General features: G+C 34.8%; 1 protein-coding gene across 1 annotated transcript in view; it reads right to left on the minus strand.

Annotated features, from left to right (window-relative positions):
- Window positions 1-19,352, minus strand: part of LOC124359223 (organic cation transporter protein) — a 46,030-nt gene that overhangs the window by 5,591 nt on the left and 21,087 nt on the right. Inside the window, exons 2-7 of the mRNA XM_046811788.1 lie at window positions 5,598-5,784; window positions 4,463-4,721; window positions 4,142-4,334; window positions 2,271-2,376; window positions 1,273-1,385; window positions 217-431 (exon numbers count right to left, since the gene is read on the minus strand). Of these exons, the coding sequence (XP_046667744.1) occupies window positions 217-431; window positions 1,273-1,385; window positions 2,271-2,376; window positions 4,142-4,334; window positions 4,463-4,721; window positions 5,598-5,784 (1,073 nt within the window). The remainder of the gene's footprint in view (window positions 1-216; window positions 432-1,272; window positions 1,386-2,270; window positions 2,377-4,141; window positions 4,335-4,462; window positions 4,722-5,597; window positions 5,785-19,352) is intronic.

The following is a 19,352-nucleotide window of genomic DNA, read 5'->3' on the forward strand; positions in this document are numbered from 1 at the left end:
GATGCTCTCTACTAGTTTTGGTTAGATAATCTCATCCATTTCACCTGGTCCATGATTTAAGACCATGGTTAGGGGGTTAAAGCGCTTTTATGGGCCCAGTTAACATATAAATTATCAAAGACATTAAAATCAGTATTTTTTCAATTAAATTATATTAACACATTTTTAAAGATTGAACGGAGAAAAATAAAACTATGAAATATACGTAATTTATACCAATAGGCACGGCAGTGGCTAGGAGACTGAAGATACCGCTGCATACCATGGAGCCACAGGCCAGCCAGCGCCGACCCCAACGGTCTAGCACAACTGTGAGAAACGTGTCAGCAGGCAGTTCTGTGGCAGAGGCTAGGGTGAAGGTTAGGAACACATCCAGACCCAATGAGCCGACGTTCCGCACGTGTCCGTCAAACACCAGTGAGATGGCCATCCTACATACCACAACACCAGTTTTGATTTCTTTACACAATTTTAATGATTAGTCAATCATTCATACAGAATTAATTTGTATCGTTGTTTTCTAATTCATGCTATAATGTAAACAAAGCTTAAAATTTGATGATTTTAAAGTCTCCAACATTTACTTTATACATACATATCTATTCAGAAACATTAGTGAAGCTTGGGTTATGTCCTCTGATTTACACTATAATAATATTATAATATGATCATGGAGATTTAAATCGTTACCAAATAACTAGTAAATATACCACGTTCATCATTAGTCATTTGTTTAACTTAATGACAGAAAATATTTAAACACCTTAATACTGTTCTTATACAACTTACCAACCACACACACCAACACGCTACCAACCAACACACCAACAATAACCACCAACATACCAACACCAACACACACACCAACTTTGACTTAGGCCAAGAAATAAAAAAAAGAAATAAGGATTTGACTTGTACAAGGCATTTGATGAACACTGTCAATCTAAATAAACCAATTAAATAACACTTTTTGAAATTTTTAAATTGTTTGAAGTAAGTTTTTAAAGTATCAAAAATAAGATAGCTGGCACTAAGTTTGGATATTTACATTTCTTAAACATATGAATACTATACAATATACAGATAGTGAAATTTAAGATTCATTTTATAAAGAAAGGAAGTTAAAATGAAGCATAATTATCCATTCTAACTATCGATAAGAAAGGCTATGTTTGTTTTCAGTCAACATGTATAGCTTCTTTTTAACAACAACATCTCTTCTTTCTAAAAACATAGCCTTTTAAATTTATACAGTGATAAAATTCTATTTACCAGATAACAATTAGAAGGATTGTGACATTTCGTAGCCTTGGGCTGCAGAACAGGTCCAGAACAGAGTATTTCTTGCCGGCTTCCTCTTCCTTTTGAACAGCCATACAGCTCTTCTGCAGAATGGAATATCCATATGTGTAAACATTAAATTCATGTAATGGGTACAAACTTTACAAAATTGAAATTTTACAATTTCCTAATATTGAACTGACTTATTCAACTCACTAAGATTTATTAGTTTACTGAATACATCCAAACATTGTATGTGTGTTTTCAGTAATGTTAACAGGATTGTAGACAATGGATATCATTTTTTCTATGAAAGAATATGTTTCAAGAACATATGCTGATGGCCAACACTGATTTTACTATACATTATAACCGCTTAGAGTAGGTAGATACATAAATCGTTGTTGCTGGTTGCACAAGAATTGAAATCATGTAGCACAAGAATTGAAATCATGTACCATAATTAATAAGGAATCAACAAATTTAATGAACTATGAGCGCTAAGGATACAAAGTGTAAACTTAACAACATAAGTTCTATGTGAACATCTTTACCTGAGACACAGCACCAAGAAAATTAGTCAGAACACCAATGCACATCACAATCCATATAGTAGACAGAATGAAACTTGGTTTTTGACATTCAACTGTATTGTTATTAAGTTCAGCTCCATTTTTCTTGATTACTTATCTGTTATGTATACTTTTTTCAAGTTTTTTAGCACACAATTGATAGCAAATGTTTGCAATCCTTTACCCTTTCAAATTTTTCACATCAATAATAAACTTCAAACAAAAGTGTTAGTTTATATTCCTTTAATTTTTTAGCAAACTGAGAAATTCTTTGTATCGTTTATCTAGCATATGTATTTTTATACACTTCTGTAAACGTTTGAGTTTTATCTTGATTTTGTCTATTATAGTATATATTTTTAATAATAACCACTGTGATACTTTAAATTATGTAAGGAAGTTATGCTTGTAACCAACCTGAAATTCACTGTAGATATTTTCAGGAACTTTAGTCTTGTTGATGCGCTCAAATTTTTTCAAAATTGTTATGGCCTTATCGAATTTGCCTTGGGAAACCAGCCACCTATAAAGAAAGTATTATATAGTTATCACTAAATAATAAATCATGTTTTAGACAGCCACATTAAAAATGTATTGAACAAGACTGCAGCACCATCATCTATGTAGGAAATCAATTAAACATGATCTTTAAACTGATTTTTTTAGATTAAAGTTAGTTTTTAATAGGTATAAAGAGTTTTAAAAGGTATTGCCAAAATTGAGAGAAAAAGTGATTTCTTCTAAGAGACGGTATATTTAAAGTCAAAAGTCAACTAAATCCAAACAGCAAATAAACTTAATAAAATACTAAATATAGGATTATTCAAGTATTACACAAATTAATTTTGTGGATAGTGGACTAGTGAAGCAGATAGCTGCTATTTGGGATGATTGTAATGAAAAATGGGAGAGAAAATTCTCAAGAGAGATAGCCCTTGGTTCGAATAAAGTAGTCACATAGACAAGAGTGACACTACATAGAAGTTATTACATAGCATGTTACTAAACATTTTAGTTAACAAAAAAAAAGGTTCATCCAAGTTTTCTCTCAAGTTAAAGGATAAGAGACAAGGAGATATGTGTATAATTGTATTGCAACTTTTAGGAATGATCATAAGGTTATTTACTTAATTTTGAGTCTTACAATAGCTTAAAAAATTGCTGGTGAAGTAAAAAAAAACTCGTAGCTCATGCCTTATTACAGAAAGTATGGGTTACAGAAAAGTTTGTGCACACTTTGCAGTTTTTGATGTTTGTGCAAGACTTATGGGGAATAAAAAGTACAGGGCCAGGGAAGAAACTTTATAAAAAACCCTGAATTTATTCCAACAAGAAGGAATAAAATATTGTTTTGAATACAACATAATAAAACATGGTTCTATAACTCTTATTTCAGAATTTAAAATTACATTTATATAACAGTAAATTTTCTTTGTTTTGGCTTTATGTTATCACAATACGTAATTTCTAGTATAACTTTTGTCTTGGACATGGCTGTACTAGTGGTGTGGAGATGGGTCTGTAATGGGGAGTATCTCTGGTTTACTTTAAACCCAACCTTGTAGAACAGAGTATCAAATTCAGTAATGCTAATTAAAATATCTGACAATAATTAAAAATAACATAGAATTAGTCGTTGGTCTCCAGGTTATATGTTAGATAGGGCTTCTTAACCCTATCTTCATTATGTATGTAAAATAAAACGTCCGTTAACTTTATTTTAATCAATATCTGAGACTAATAGTAAAAATATAGTATTTTGTTTTGAGCAAAATCAGTTTTAGACTAATATTATATCACAAATTCTTAAATTTCTTGAAATGTGTTTGGTGTTTATTATGCTCAAGAATGTTTTGTTTTGATTGTAATGTACTATAATGCCCTTCATTATTTGAGTTAACAATATTGCAATATGAAGCTTTGTCTTAGACATGTCTACATTGATAAGTACTGGTGTTGAGGCAATGAGTCTACAATGTATAGGATCATCCATTTTACTTTGAACTCATCCTTTTATACCACAATAGCGAATGCGATAAATCCTATTAAACAAAACCAGGTGATAAAACAATTGCTGAGACTAATAGAAAGAAGACTTTAGTATTTACTCTTACAAAAATTAATATAAATTAATAATATATTTTAAAATTTAATTTAAACCTTATTTTGTGCCCAAAAAATACTTAATTTAATTGTGTCGTATTATTATATAGTATTTGAACTCATCTTGGAGCTAACATCTAATAATGAAACACAATATTTGGTGAAATAGAAAGTATAAAAAATACCTGGCACTTTCTGGAACAAAGAAGGGTGTGACAATGGCGAGGGCGAGAGGTGCGGCAGTCACAACACAGAGCCACCTCCAGTCTCCTACCCATAGAGAGATCCATGGCAAGAGACACGATGCCAGAGTGAAGAAGATAGCAATACTCATGTTGGCTACAAACGTACGCCACTTTGGCCCTACGTATTCCAGAACTGCAACAATCATTCATAACATTTTTTAAATAGCAATCAATGTTATTTAAGTACTAAAAAAAACATTTTTGATTAGTGTGCACTTAAAGAAAGTTTAAGTTAAAATTTCCAGAGTTATTGCAGCTTACCGAGTATATACATCATAGTGAAGCAGTTGTCAAAAGCAAAGCCAACAAAGAATCTGCAGATAGAGAACTGCCAGAAAGAAGTAGAGAAGGCGGTGAGGATGCCTGCCAAGAGACCTGTAAGATTGGTACCGACAAGTGCAGGGATGCGGCCATACCGATCTGCCATCCAGCCGAAGATGAGGCCTCCTACTATGGCGCCACAGAAGAAAATCGACTGTGCAATCGTGGGCAAAGCCTTCTGGTCACACACCCAATCCAGCTGAAATAAGAAGTTTATTGGATAATAGTTGTTTATAATGCAAATCCACATGTGTATATTTTAAGATGCTACCATTACTCTAAAGTGCGTTCATCTTTTAAATTAGAAGACATTAGTAAGCTTTAGTTCCAGCTCATATTTTACTAAGTATGACAAATTTAAGTAAAACACTACTCATGACCAATAGAAAAATATGAGATTTTCAGAGAAGGAGGCTCAGGAAGGGGCTTCTAACAGTGAACCAAAATAAAACATTTTAAGCAAACATCATAAACCCAGCATTGTCCATATTCCCCCTTTTCTCTTGTTATTTACATTATGGTTGGGAAATGTTAATCTAAACGTAAGCAAGTCCTTTTCACAACTTATTTGACAGTCTCCACGATTTTAAGGAACAGCCTACCCATACCGATCAGCAGTGACTTTTTTGTTACTCTGAATTCAAAACCATCTGTCAACTGTGAAGTTCTCTAGCACTTCTTCTCTTCTCAGAACTATACAAACAGCTGCTGCAAACTGTCAAAAAGAAATTCATTGGCTGCATCAGTTGGACTTATTTTTCCAAAACTTCTGCTTGTGATCTGTCAGGCTACACAATTAATACGTACCAAAAAGTTGTATCTCAATTTTTCTATCTATCTTATAAAGACTATAAAAATAATTGAAAATTAAACAATATTTTGTAAAAAAGATGCTTTGATTTCTCTTTTTTTATTTGCAGTGTAAACAAGTGAATTGTGATAAGGCTGTTACACTTCGAACTAGCAGTTTGTATTCTTCTGACTTTATGAGTAAACATTGTATTCAGTATCAAACACAATAATAATTAGGATAAGGAATATATAGAATATACATTTTGTGTTGAATGTTCAATACCTCAGTGGAAATGGTAGAGTATGGTATTTCAGTAGAGTTGTAATGCCAGCCACTGTCACAGGGCTTGACAGGCCAGCTAGGATCTGCCTGCTGCACACCCTCGCTGAGTACCCGGGTCCAGTCCACATCGTACACTGAGCACTGGTCATAACCGCCTTCTAGATTCTTGGGCACTGACAGTGCCAGTCTGCAACATCAAACATACTTATTGACATCATTCCTGCGGATATCTGTGATCCTATGATGATACAAATTTCAAAAATATTGCTATCCTCTAACAAATCTCTAAATTTTTGCATTTTTTCATGACCTATAATGAAAATTTGCAAGAAACTGCGATACAATTAGTTACAGTTTTTATCACAAACATTTATAATGTTACCAAGTTTTTGGAATTTGATTGGGAGATCGCCCAATCAGGAGATTGCCTTCGGCATAATTGGCAAATGGCAAATAATTAACAGTTCAATTGCCTATTCTGAAATGGATCAGAACATTGGAGTATTTTTCAGACAGCATTACTTACCTCTGGATGGCATAAATGATTGATGGTATACAATTTAAAAAGGATATGCCTGTGTTATTCGGCAGGAAAATGCATGCGTAGCTGTGTGTAAGTGATAGTACTAAAATTGAAAGAACCTCTTGATTATTCAGAAATTTAATTTTAAGTTAAAGAGAACAAAGTGCATTTTACCATCTATTTACTCGTGTAACGATTTAATAATTGTTGTCTATCATAAAATTTACGTAAGTATTACAAAATGAGACGACTATAATTGGAAAACGGTATCTTAAAAACAGAAAAGATAGATCTGGATATGGCGTACGCAAATTGAAAATATTTGTAAAAGAATTTCGTCTAATATATATTTGCTAAGAAAATTATCACATCATTGTCCTAAGCCCTTATTGAGAAATGCCTACTATGGACTAATTTTTCCACACATATCTTATAGAATTACATTGTGGAGTACTTGTCCAAATTCGTATTTTCAAAGATTATTTATATTACAAAAAAAATCTGTTCACATAATCAATAACTTAACTTCGTCGTGTAGAGAATCCTTTAAGGAGCTCAAATTACTGACATTGCCTGCGTATGTACGTGCTTGAGATGAGCATGTTCTATCATTTCAGGTGTACGTTGGTGCAAGGTAGGGATGTCCATGGCTATAATACAAGAGCTGGAGAAAACTACAGAGTTGCTCAACACAGACTACAGCTTCATGCCCATCTCCCATCTCAGATGGGTGTCAGATTTATTAATTGTTTACCAGAAAATATCAAATCTATCACAAATCAATCAAAATTCAAAAAGGCGTTGAAACAATATTTAATTGAAAACACATTTTATTCCATGAGCGAGTTCCTGGGACTCAGCAACCAACGTTGTCAGAGCTGAAAGATGTTGGGAGTTGAAGGGTGTGCGACTGAGTTAATATGATAGATTTTATAATATTTGTAAGTTATATGTGTAGTTATTTATTTGATGCATTTTTATTATTATTACTATTACTTATTTGAAATGTTTATTTAATTTTAATTTTTAATGATTTATACATGACGAAGCTTATTGGCTGAAAAATAGGATTAGTGACGCATGTCATACAATTTTGTATAATTGTTAAATAATGACAATAAAGAATTATTGAATTGAATTGGATTGAATCTTATAGTTACCTATATACAGTATTCAGTACGTTTTTCAACCAAAACAAATTTAAATTCACGAATCATGATAATTAGCTCCTTAAGTAAAGCAAGGTGTCATGATGAACCTTGCTTGGTAAGAATATAAAGCACAAATTTCCAGCAACAAATTGAACCCAGAACATTTGTATGCAAATCAGTTCTGAGATAATGCCCCGATAATCTGTGCCTCTGGGGACTCGAGTTCTTTTTTTTTTTTTTTTTTTTTTTTTTTTTTTCCTTCTGAGGGAAGAGGACACTTTGTCCCCGCACTTAGTCCTAAAAGGACCTTTGCGCCTCCCTTACTTTTATTTGTGCCCTCAAAAAACCGAGGCTTTTGCAAAACCCAATCAGATTTAAGGGCTCCTGTTCTTTGATGTCCTTGGGGGCTGAGGAGGTATGCTCCCAGGTATCTTTTTCCTAGTCTCTACGATGGCAGGACAATCCAACCAAATGTGCTCCGCTGACTCCTCCTCCTCTCCACAGGAGTCTACATTCGCTGCTCCGACTAAGGCCTACCTTCAAAAGGTGCTTTCTCAGAGGGCCATGTCCTGTCAACATTCCTAATATCAGTCTTATATCCTCCTTATTCTGGTTCTAGGGAGAGTCTGTCCATCCTTTTGCATAAGGAGAGAGATAAACATTTTGGATATTCTTAAACCCGAGGCTCTGCTGCCAATTCTTATATCTTGTCCTCTTTTCCCAATCTTTTAAACCAGGAGATGCTGGAGAAGGATATTCCACATCCTGGCTCTGGCCCACCAATATGGATTCCACTCCCTTTTTGGCGAGGATGTCCGCTTTTTTCGTTTCCATGAATTCCTTCATGACCCGGCACCCATCCGAGTGTTACTCTTATTACTTGTTGCTAGCTCTGCTAGGGCCTTCCTGCATTCCCAGGACCGCTTTCGAAATCAATCGAAACAGGTATCCAGTGCCTTCAGTGCAGCCTGATATCAGAGAGAGTATAAGGTATGATAATCCTTTAGTCCCCAACTGTGTGAGTCTTCTAGAACATGAATTCTATTGCCATGGACCTCCGCCTGAAAAACTGAGGCATGTCTTCCCAGGCCAGGGGCACAGCCATGTCAAACTCCAGGTCCATGTATTCCATATCCTGCCTTGAGTCTAGGAGTGAACCATCGGTGTAAAACTTCAGACTCCTTTTTTTGGGTAGGCCTCCCTTTTATCCATTCCTCCCTACTTCCGATAGACGTGTAGGTTTTTCAAAGGAGTATTTCTTAACCATAGTATCAGATACTTTGGTTAGCATTTCAGCCTCAGGAAATTTTCCAATATCTTTCATATGGTGGCCTTCTTAGGGAGGTAACATTTATTACCCTTTGTCCTAGAAGCTTCATTGCGCTCATCGCAGCTGTTCTCATCACTTCCTGGCCAAGAGGAGTATAACCCAGAACCGCTTCCATTGCTAGTGTTGGGCAGGAGCTCATTGCTCCCGTGATGCTTAAGCAAGCTAACCTGAAAGACTCTGTAGCCTTTTTTCAGCTGTTGGTTTGTTCGACCTTCGGCCACCATATAAAGCAGCATATGTGACCATTGGTTTCACTATGGTTTCGTAAATCCAATAAATCATTTTGGGTTTAAGTCCCATTTAAATCCAAAGAGTCTCTTACAGGCCCCAAGGGCCATTATTGCTTTGGATATCTTGTTTTCTAATATGGGAGTTCCAAGTGAGCTTCTCATCCAAGATTAAACCCAGAGGGGGGGGGGGACTCGAGTTACCTCGATGTGGACTTCAAGGTCAAATTAAGATCGAAGAATGTGGGTGCAGACATTGACGAGTTCTTGATTGAATAACGAAGGATCTTAAAAACCTTAATATACTGCTTAAAAGTGTCGTATTAAAATGTCAATCACTGACTTTATTACAATCTTTACGTGTTAAAATAACGAACGGTTGGAATGTTAGATTATTACTCTGATTACAGCAAGTGCATCAGTACAGCGATTATTGCTGATGCTTAATACTTTTCCGCATTACTGTGCCATGGCCAGGCTTTCCCTCTCTGGCTTTCATTATCTCTGCTTTGATGCTTGGCATGTACAATGCTTGTATATGTCACCATTCTCCGTATTTATTACAATCTCTTACGTAGTTCAATAACTGTGGGAATGTTATATTACTTAGTAAGTGATTGAGTACAGGGATTATTGCGGCTGCTTAATACTTTTCCGCATTACTGTGCCATGGCCAGGCTTTCCCTCTCTGGCTTTAATTTTTATGCTTTTATGTTTGCGATGTACAATGTTTGTATAAGTCATTATTTGTCATCCTTATGAAAGTTTTGTCAATGTAAAGAAACGTTGATCATGTTTCATACACGTAGACGTCCCTGTATGGCTGCTTGTACGTATTCGAAGTAACCTTTACGTAATAGAAAATAATGTCCTTGAGGAGAGGCATCTATAGCATTTAGAAATGCCGTTTGGCTATTATTTGATTGCTGATTGAGTGATGTAGTGTGCTCTTTTTTTAGTTAAAGTTGTATTAGATGGGATTGTGATTTTAGGTTTAATTGTGGTAAGGCAGGAAATATATTCACCTCCTACTGTCTGTGCTATATTTGGGTTGTTACTCCGACTGCTGTGGTGGGTGGTCCAGGATGGGTAGGCCCTGGGCGCCTGGTTTACGGTAGGCCGTCGGCTCTGCAGATGTCTGCTATGTGCGGCACTCCTCAATCTGCCGCTTCTTGGAACACTTTTTCTGCAGTCGGCAAGCGTTGAGACGCCGAACGACTGTCTAATGGTTTGATTACTCACAAACGAAGGCTGTTGGCTGATCTTACGCAGATTAATTGGTGGTGGAGTGGCCCTGGCGGAAGCGAACTGTTCCGGGCTGATGTATTCCGGGGTGAGAAGGGGGCCAGAAGAAGTTTGTAGAATAGTTTGAATATGGTGGGGAGAAGTGAAATTGATCGGTAACTGAATGAAAAGTGGTGAATTGTTATGGTTTTGTATTACAACTATTTTTGCTGTTTACCAGAAGGTAGAGAAGTGTTATATATAATGGAAAAATTACCATAGAAGATTACCAAGAGGTTATGCAACAGAGATGGAGGGCCGAGAACAGGGTCTTGGTGCCAAGTGCTTTAGTTCGGCGATCACTGCGGCTTCCACTGGATGTGAACGCCTTTTCTGTGTCCGGTACCATCCATTACAACATGGGTGTTCTCTCTATTTCAAGAAAAATAGGTCGTGTGCTTATATAGTGGCAATATGGTATCGGATTCTGTACCATAACTGCATTATTTATTCGTACTATTCAATCAGTTAAAGAGAACTTCTATACAATAATTAGTTCTTTATGAAGCTCCTCTTATAAAATTCATTAATAATGTTTCGAAGACATTATAGATTTACAATAGCTATATGACAGGCTAATTTGAGAAAATACTTTATTTCTAAGGGTTTTTTTAAACAATTATATATTGTTGCATTTATAACTAAGGGTTTCTAACCCTTTTAAAACTAAAATTACGAATAATTATAGCTTCTTATTTATTAACCTGTAGAATTTTACCTATAAAAGACACTACGCAATCCTGAAAAGCTCAGTGTAAAGTTATAAGGCATTTACTTTATTTCTAAGGGTTTTTTAAAACAATTATATATTGTTGCATTTATAACTAAGGGTTTCTAACCCTTTTAAAACTAAAATTACGAATAATCATAGCTTCTTATTTATTAACCTGTAGAAGACCTATAGAAGACAATACGCAATCCTGAAAAGCCCAGTGTAAAGTTATAAGGCATATGAAAATAAATAAGATGTGGTACCAATAGAAACACACGATAGAACAATAAACAACAGAAGACACTAACGCAATCCTAAAAAGCTCAGTGTAAAGTTATAAGGCATATGAAAATAAATAAGATATGGTATCAATAGAAACACACAATAGAACAATAAACAATAACAATAAACAATAGAAGACACTAACGCAATCCTGAAAAGCGCAGTGTAAAGTTATAAGGCATATGAAAATAAGTAAGATATGGTATCAATAGAAACACACAATGGAACAATAAACAATAGAAGACACTAACGCAATCCTGAAAAGCTCAGTGTAAAGTTATAAGGCATATGAAAATAAGTAAGATATAGTACCAGTAGAAACACACGATAGAACAATAAACAACAGAAGACACTAACGCAATCCTGAAAAGCTCAGTGTAAAGTTATAAGGCATATGAAAATAAGTAAGATATAGTACCAGTAGAAACACACGATAGAACAATAAACAACAGAAGACACTAACGCAATCCTGAAAAGCTCAGTGTAAAGTTATAAGGCATATGAAAATAAGTAAGATATGGTATCAATAGAAACACACAATGGAACAATAAACAATAGAAGACACTAACGCAATCCTGAAAAGCTCAGTGTAAAGTTATAAGGCATATGAAAATAAGTAAGATATAGTACCAGTAGAAACACACGATAGAACAATAAACAACAGAAGACACTAACGCAATCCTGAAAAGCTCAGTGTAAAGTTATAAGGCATATGAAAATAAGTAAGATATGGTATCAATAGAAACACACAATGGAACAATAAACAATAGAAGACACTAACGCAATCCTGAAAAGCTCAGTGTAAAGTTATAAGGCATATGAAAATAAGTAAGATATAGTACCAGTAGAAACACACGATAGAACAATAAACAACAGATGACACTAACGCAATCCTGAAAAGCTCAGTGTAAAGTTATAAGGCATATGAAAATAAATAAGATATGGTATCAATAGAAACAAACTTTTAAAGTTTTATATTCCAATTTGTATTTACCTATATTCTATGTACAGTAACAACTGTTTTATAGAGTTAAAACTTACAATTTTATATAGTGCAAATCATAGTACCATAAGTGTATAAAAAAGTTAATATCGTATCATATAAAGTATAAATAAGGAATTGGAATTAAATCACTCTTAATGTTTTTCAGAATTTGTAAAATTAAACAATCTCGTACAAAGCACCACCATTTTAGAACATTTGGTTATATTCCACATTGTTTTTTTTGACTTAGGGAAATATACATCTACCTCTAAATAGTGATCTTTCTAGAAATGCATTCAATTAAAAAAGGTATTTTGATGTTTCTACTAGATAAAATGTTTTTTTATTTAAAGTCTTCTTATTATTATCTAATTATTAAGCCACGGATGATTTAAAATGGAAGATCTAAGAATCTTTAACCGAATTTTACAACTGGACATAGTTCTCGTTCACTCGTTCAAGTAATTTTAGACTGGGAGCATAAGATTGAGGTGGTTTTAAAAGTAGATACTTTTATTGAACCGTGTTGATTACCTGTTGATTATCTTCCGATCTTGTATACTTCTCCCACTACATCACCAGTGGACTAACAGGTTTTATACTCAGGCAATAAACGTAAACTTAGAGTAGAACGTCCGCCATCCAGCTGGCCTTAAGTAACGCCAACCTTCACTAGCCTATATCCGCAACGACAAGCACGAGCATAAGAGTTATTTAAATTATCGTGTGTTTATTAATGCCAGATGCCTTAGCGGGGCAGACATACTTGACCAGTATATTATATTTCATAAAACACTCACACCAATCAATATCATATTACATCGATTCATGGTTCATTAGTTGCAGGTAACTATAATTATAAGCATAAACTTATCCAAGCACATGCAAGTGATAATAGTATAGATATTAAGAGTGTATTGGACGAAGCTTTATTATAAACCACATTGACATATAGCTTTGTATATTTAAAACTGATACGTGTGATTGATTATGAACAACTAATTTTAGTATAATATACAATAATAATTTTCTGCAATAACTCATAAGTATAAACACTACAGTACGAGTGTGCTTATTCTATACATCACGATTCTATATTGAATAAGCATAGGTTTTTACAAACTTTAACCTCTTTGTCTCAGGATCTGGTTGATTGTTTAAAGTTTATCACTGCAGAATACTACAATCCTCGAAACTCAGTGTTTTATTTTTGTATCATTGATGAGGAAAAATATAAAAACCCGGTTGTCCTTTACAAACATTTGTGTTAAACACTTTGGTTGCTCTATTGGAACAGTGAAGCGTTAGTCTTAAACGTATGAAGTAACTGGAAATATTACAACTGGGTTGCTAATTCAACTCCTTGACCGTGTTCACGCACTGAATTAGCACCTCCTAGGCGTGACGTCAGAGCCCAAGGGGTGTTTATTCCAGGGGATGCTAAGGCAACGTCTCCTTCTCGCTGAACGGACACAAGATAAAGATATTTTTTGTAGTACATGTAGTTCATAAGAAATAGGCTTTTTGAACATTTTTGCGGCAAAAAACAATATTTTTCATAAAATATCAGTTGTTTTGAAGCTTTCGGATACTGAAAGCTTCCAGTATTATACATTACACCACTACTCGACTGTAACACTCTAGATTCACTCGGCTTATCCACTAAGTTCTTCCAGTTATTGCTGCAGCAAGGCTAAAAGTCTCCTGACTAAGACAGCTTGTGTTTGGAATCCATGTTTAAGAATCATCATCTTCTAGAAGCTCCTAATCTCTTTCAAGCTTCCAATGTCTTGATGCTTTCAATCAACCTGTACAAATGTTAGCTTTCTGATAATTTCCCTCCTCTGAAAACTACTGGCCTCTGAAGAGTTTTACTCTATCCAGGATTTCAGGATGTAATACTTCTTCAGACCTATGGAAGTTTCTAACCTCTAGGAAGTCCCAGCTTCTAGAAGAGTCCTGATCTCTAGGACGCCCTGCCTTTCAAGAGCTCCAAGCTATTTACTTGACCATTTTGCTATCTCAAGCCATTCATGGTACATCTTATCTGTAGTGATGGATATAGTATTCCCTCTACCCTTGATTGATATTTGTTCCATATAATGTATTATCATTTACGATAAAATCCCACGCATCTATTAAGTTCCCAGGTTATTAGTGTAGAAAATGGTGTAGAAAAACACTCTATCTCCACTCCAGTGGATCCATAGAACATTTATACTATTTTTTATCAAACTCATACTAGAATTTTCAACATATGGAGGGCAGGTGTTTAATTGAAAATGTTATAAATTGCTATGAAGCTCTGTCTCCTTTTCTCCTAAAGAAGCTTAGTAAATGCTGTTGGATTCATTACGTAATATATTACACAAATTCATGTGAAATTCCAAAGGTTTGTAAGATTTTCATGTTAGTCAAATGGAAAACTGGGTCACTAAACTGCTTTCCGTTGGGTTCAAAACCTTATAAAATTCTATTTATAAAATACTAATAATTGATTTAGTCTTTAAAGAAACATATTTTTGAGTCCTTCTAGACAGCTTAGAACGGTCCAAATACAAACATAGTTCTTGAAAGATTAAGTGTTTATACGTCAATCTATTGCGTACATAAGGTTAATTACTGAGGACAAAAACGGAAAACCTTTTGTCTTTAATTGATAATAATAATGCGTACCGACAAAGTTTACAACACTTATGAATGCCTTTAAAGTAAATTAGAATTTAGACATAGGCCTACTGTATTACTACTGCTCGGTAGTAATAATGTGTGTTCTCATTGTTGTAACCAAGCAAGAAGAGAAGATCAACAATACTTGTCCATTTATTGAGTGCTTCACTTTCAACGATAACACACACAGTTCAGTGGTCTCCTATCATGTGCATACTTTACTACCCAGAAGATTTTCAAACCAACATTTATAGTTCCAGATGATTTTGTTTTTACAGTTAAAAATGTAATGTAATTGCAGTACAACCAACAACGTCGCATTCTTCTGGAGTGCGCTTGTAGACTCTCAGAGAATTCCTGTTGGTGAACATTAATTTTGTGTACACAGTAGAGTAGTACTCCAGACTACGTAGGGTATATCAAGGTTCGATAAATGTTCATTCAAAATTGAAACCAGTTCGTTCTTTAGATATCCTGCGTACATTGAAACTTTATTAACACAGCCAAATCAAATTTAAATACACACATATGCACCAAAATCGAACACGATATTGCCTCTGAGAAATTTAGCTTTACACAAAATGATTTCCACGTTTTCACTGCCAAAGGCATTCAGTAAGTAAATACTTCTTCCCAAAGTTGTATGATAGAGAAGTGCTTCCGAGGAATGTTCTCTTCCACGGTAAAACCTGCTGTTCGACTTAAAATGCTGATCCTTAAAAGCTCGGAAGACTGGAACTTAGAAATAATAAGAGTGAGGGGATAAACTTTTTCACCTTTGTGTCGTGGACGGTAGCATTGAAACAGTGCGTCTGCACGTCCTTGTCACCATCATGTCACGTTATCGGAATACTGTACTGAAGCAGTTATCCGATCTAAGTAGCGGTGAAGGTTCATAATTGCATTAATGAGTAGGTACCAACGACTCAGAATGCCCGAATTGCTGGACTACATCATGTTACGTTATCGGAATACTGTACTGAAGCAGTTATCCCTTCTAGGTAGCGGTGAAGGTTCATAATTGCATTAATTAGTAGGTAGCAACGACTCACAGAATGTCCGAATTACAGGACTACATCATGTCACGTTATCGGAATACTGTACTGAAGCAGTTATCCGATCTAGGTAGCGGTGAAGGTTCATAATTGCATTAATTAGTAGGTACCAACGACTCACAGAATGCCCGAATTGCTGGTCTACATCATGTTACGTTATCGGAATACTGTACTGAAGCAGTTATCCCGTCTAGGTAGCGGTGAAGGTTCATAATTGCATTAATTAGTAGGTAGCAACGACTCACAGAATGTCTGAATTGCAGGACTACATCATGTCACGTTATCGGAATACTATACTAAAGCAGTTATCCGATCTAGGTAGCGGTGAAGGTTCATAATTGCATTAATGAGTAGGTACCAACGACTCACAGAATGTCTGAATTGCAGGACTACATCATGTCACGTTATCGGAATACTGTACTGAAGCAGTTATCAGATCTAGGTAGCGGTGAAGGTGCATAATTGCATTAATGAGTTTTCCATCATTCAGGTTAAGGCTGGAAGCACCCAACTGTAACACGTCTGCTGTCTCCTGTGACACACTGGTGCAACCGCCATCTGTATTTCTGATTAGCCTCATACCATCTCGAAATTTCTTGCTTTGCATTTCACTTCATGGACAGTAATTAGTTTTAACCCGAAATATTCTTAGTTCTGTTTTGGACAGAATATTGAAAATTGGTAATACTAATGGTGCATCTATTTTAAAATTACAGTTTGTTTTTAACTTCTTTTCCAAATCAGGTTGACAAACAATGAAAGGACACTTTAAAAAGATCGCAAAAATTAATGACAATATTATGGAATATTAAGATTATGTAATGCAATTTCTAAAGCCGACTCGAAACTTTGTTAGGTTAGAGTTCACAGACACTTCATAAAAAGAATTTGGTTGTACAATTTCTTTCTTACTTGTAATTTTATGCGTTACGATAACTGTATATAACACTTATAGAAGGCGAATTGGACTATATAATATGGTAGGGTATGAATCAAAGCTTTTAGTCTCTGGTAGTTAGGATATTGCCTATGTTTATTGCTAAATGTTTGGGAAAAAATTATTGGTTTTGTTACAACATATATACTTCTCTTCCCATTTTTGGGAAATTATGTGTGAAACAGCCGCATACATTATAAGTTACTTTTTGTTTCATGTCTTTTCAGTGCCATAGTCGATTTTGTCTTGTTAGATCGATACAATAATATACATAAGCAAATCTTTTCTAACTGTCCATCCACGTTTATGGGTCTCATTAAAATTTATTATTAAAAACATATTTATTCACCAACACAGTTTTTCTAATACATAATTTCTCAAAATACTACAGACGTTTACACTTGATATTTTGAATATTTGAAATTGTGAGCCTCAGTTTCGGGCACATTCTGTATTTTGAGACAACACACACACACACACACACACACACACACACACACACACACACACACACACACACACACACACACACACACCACACACACACACACACACACACACACACACACACACACACACACACACACACACACACACATATATTTATTTATTTAATTATATATCGTAAAGTGGTAATTTCGATAAACGAAGCTCATCAAATGTCAACTGATTGGGTTAAGTATTCAACCTTGATCTCTGAAGTATCAAGTAGCACACACCAGCAGCCATTATATCGTTCCTTGAACTATAACAACGGCGTGGTCGCGTCATCGGAAACACACTACATGCCGTCACGGCATTTACGATAATGGTCTACACGTACCAAGGATTTACACTACACTGCAGCCAGACAGTCGTATATTTTACAGTTTGCCATAAAAACATCATTTTCTTGGACCGTTAACATTTACAACATATCTATTAGTCTGTGTTTTGAAATAATTCGTTTATTCACTTACAAGGTAGCAGAAGTAGTTAAAAAGAATACCCCCATTATTTAGTACAATTTCCTACAATAATAATGCGGCTAACGCAATTCCAAATAAATTACTTGTATTAATTTTATGAAAGTATAAATTAGTACTCTTGTGTTAGATGCTTTTCTTTCGGCCTCGCGGTGGCGCAGATGGTAATACAATTTGACCGAGCCTACGCGAACCTTTCTTTAGTGGGGAGTTTTGAGTTTACTCAAACATTTTAAATTACTTATTGTGGAATGACTATGTCGCTTACTCTAAAAAAACGTACTCGTTGTGGATTTTAGTCCTTATAACTACGGAATGGAAAGGTCTATTAATCTTCAGGAATTGAAGATATCAAGATCAAGATACTTGATACTTCTTCAAGATCAAGAAGATCAAATATCATAATGATCCTTTTTGATGAATTTTTAAATACCTCGCTAATATTAGCACCACCACGAAAATGTTTCACAGAAATCAAAATTTTTAAAGAAAAGCGAAGCCTTGTTATGAGAGACCGTCAAGTTTACACCAATATCTATTAAGAAGAAAAACTTATCTCAGAGAAACAAAATTTCCGACCATCATTCTCAATTAGCAGCTCTTTATTTTGTGGAAAGAATGTAAGTTTGCAATTAGTGATGACGATCTTGTACTTGTAACTGTAATTTCACTACCCAGTTCTACCACGCACTTATAAGTTCAAATATATTTAAAATTGAAGCGGAGGGGTGGCTTTAAAATGATCCGGTACAATAAAGACTTTTATGGATTCTATTATTAAATTTCCAAGATAACCGATGTTTAATAAATAGTGAAACCCGGGGATTCCACCATTTTAATAACAAAATAAGAGTTTACCATGTAAATAATTATAAATAATAAATAAATAAATACTACATTTTAAAGTTTTATTACAAAAAAAAAAAAAAAAAAAACTATAAATTTGAACAAACTTTAATCAGCCAACATTTTTAAAATACAATTTTGCTTCCACAAGAAAGCGTAATCGAAGTTGCGCTTTTTCATGTTGACCATTGTAATTGATATCAGGGCAAAATTAATTAGTTTTTAATGCACTTATGTAAGACTATTTCTCTTCAGACAAGCTTGGCAATTTGCTTGCAAATGTACTTTACAAGCAACGCCGTTACTTTACGGCTGACGCCGGTTACAACTAATTAGTTTATAATATACTTTTAGAACCAGTTAACACACTTAGTGTGTATTGTGATTGCAGAGGAGGTTATACTTGCTGCAGCCACAAGTATTATTTCGGATAAACATAGAAGACTGAGAAGGCTTGACTACAGGCATCATAGGAATCATTACAGGCAAAAGTGATAGCGATCTCTTAATCTACTTAGACAGCGTGATACAGATCCTTTGATGGGAGAATTTTCTAGCAATGATTTTAAAACTTTAATTGTTGTATTGTACATATAATTTACAAGAGAGAGACATGTGAATCTGATAGGTAGGACGGGAAGTGGGATTACTTGTAGTTCACTTTTCCATTTTCACTTCCCACTGAATCCATCCATTTTCACCGACGTCAATAAGAAACAAATTTAGTTGCTAACTGGTAAAATCGGCCTGCAACCACCTCAGTTGCAGTGGTTTTGAAGCGTTCTTTT

This window comes from Homalodisca vitripennis, chromosome 4, assembly GCF_021130785.1.
Source record: "Homalodisca vitripennis isolate AUS2020 chromosome 4, UT_GWSS_2.1, whole genome shotgun sequence".
In the NCBI taxonomy this organism is placed as follows: domain Eukaryota; kingdom Metazoa; phylum Arthropoda; class Insecta; order Hemiptera; family Cicadellidae; genus Homalodisca; species Homalodisca vitripennis.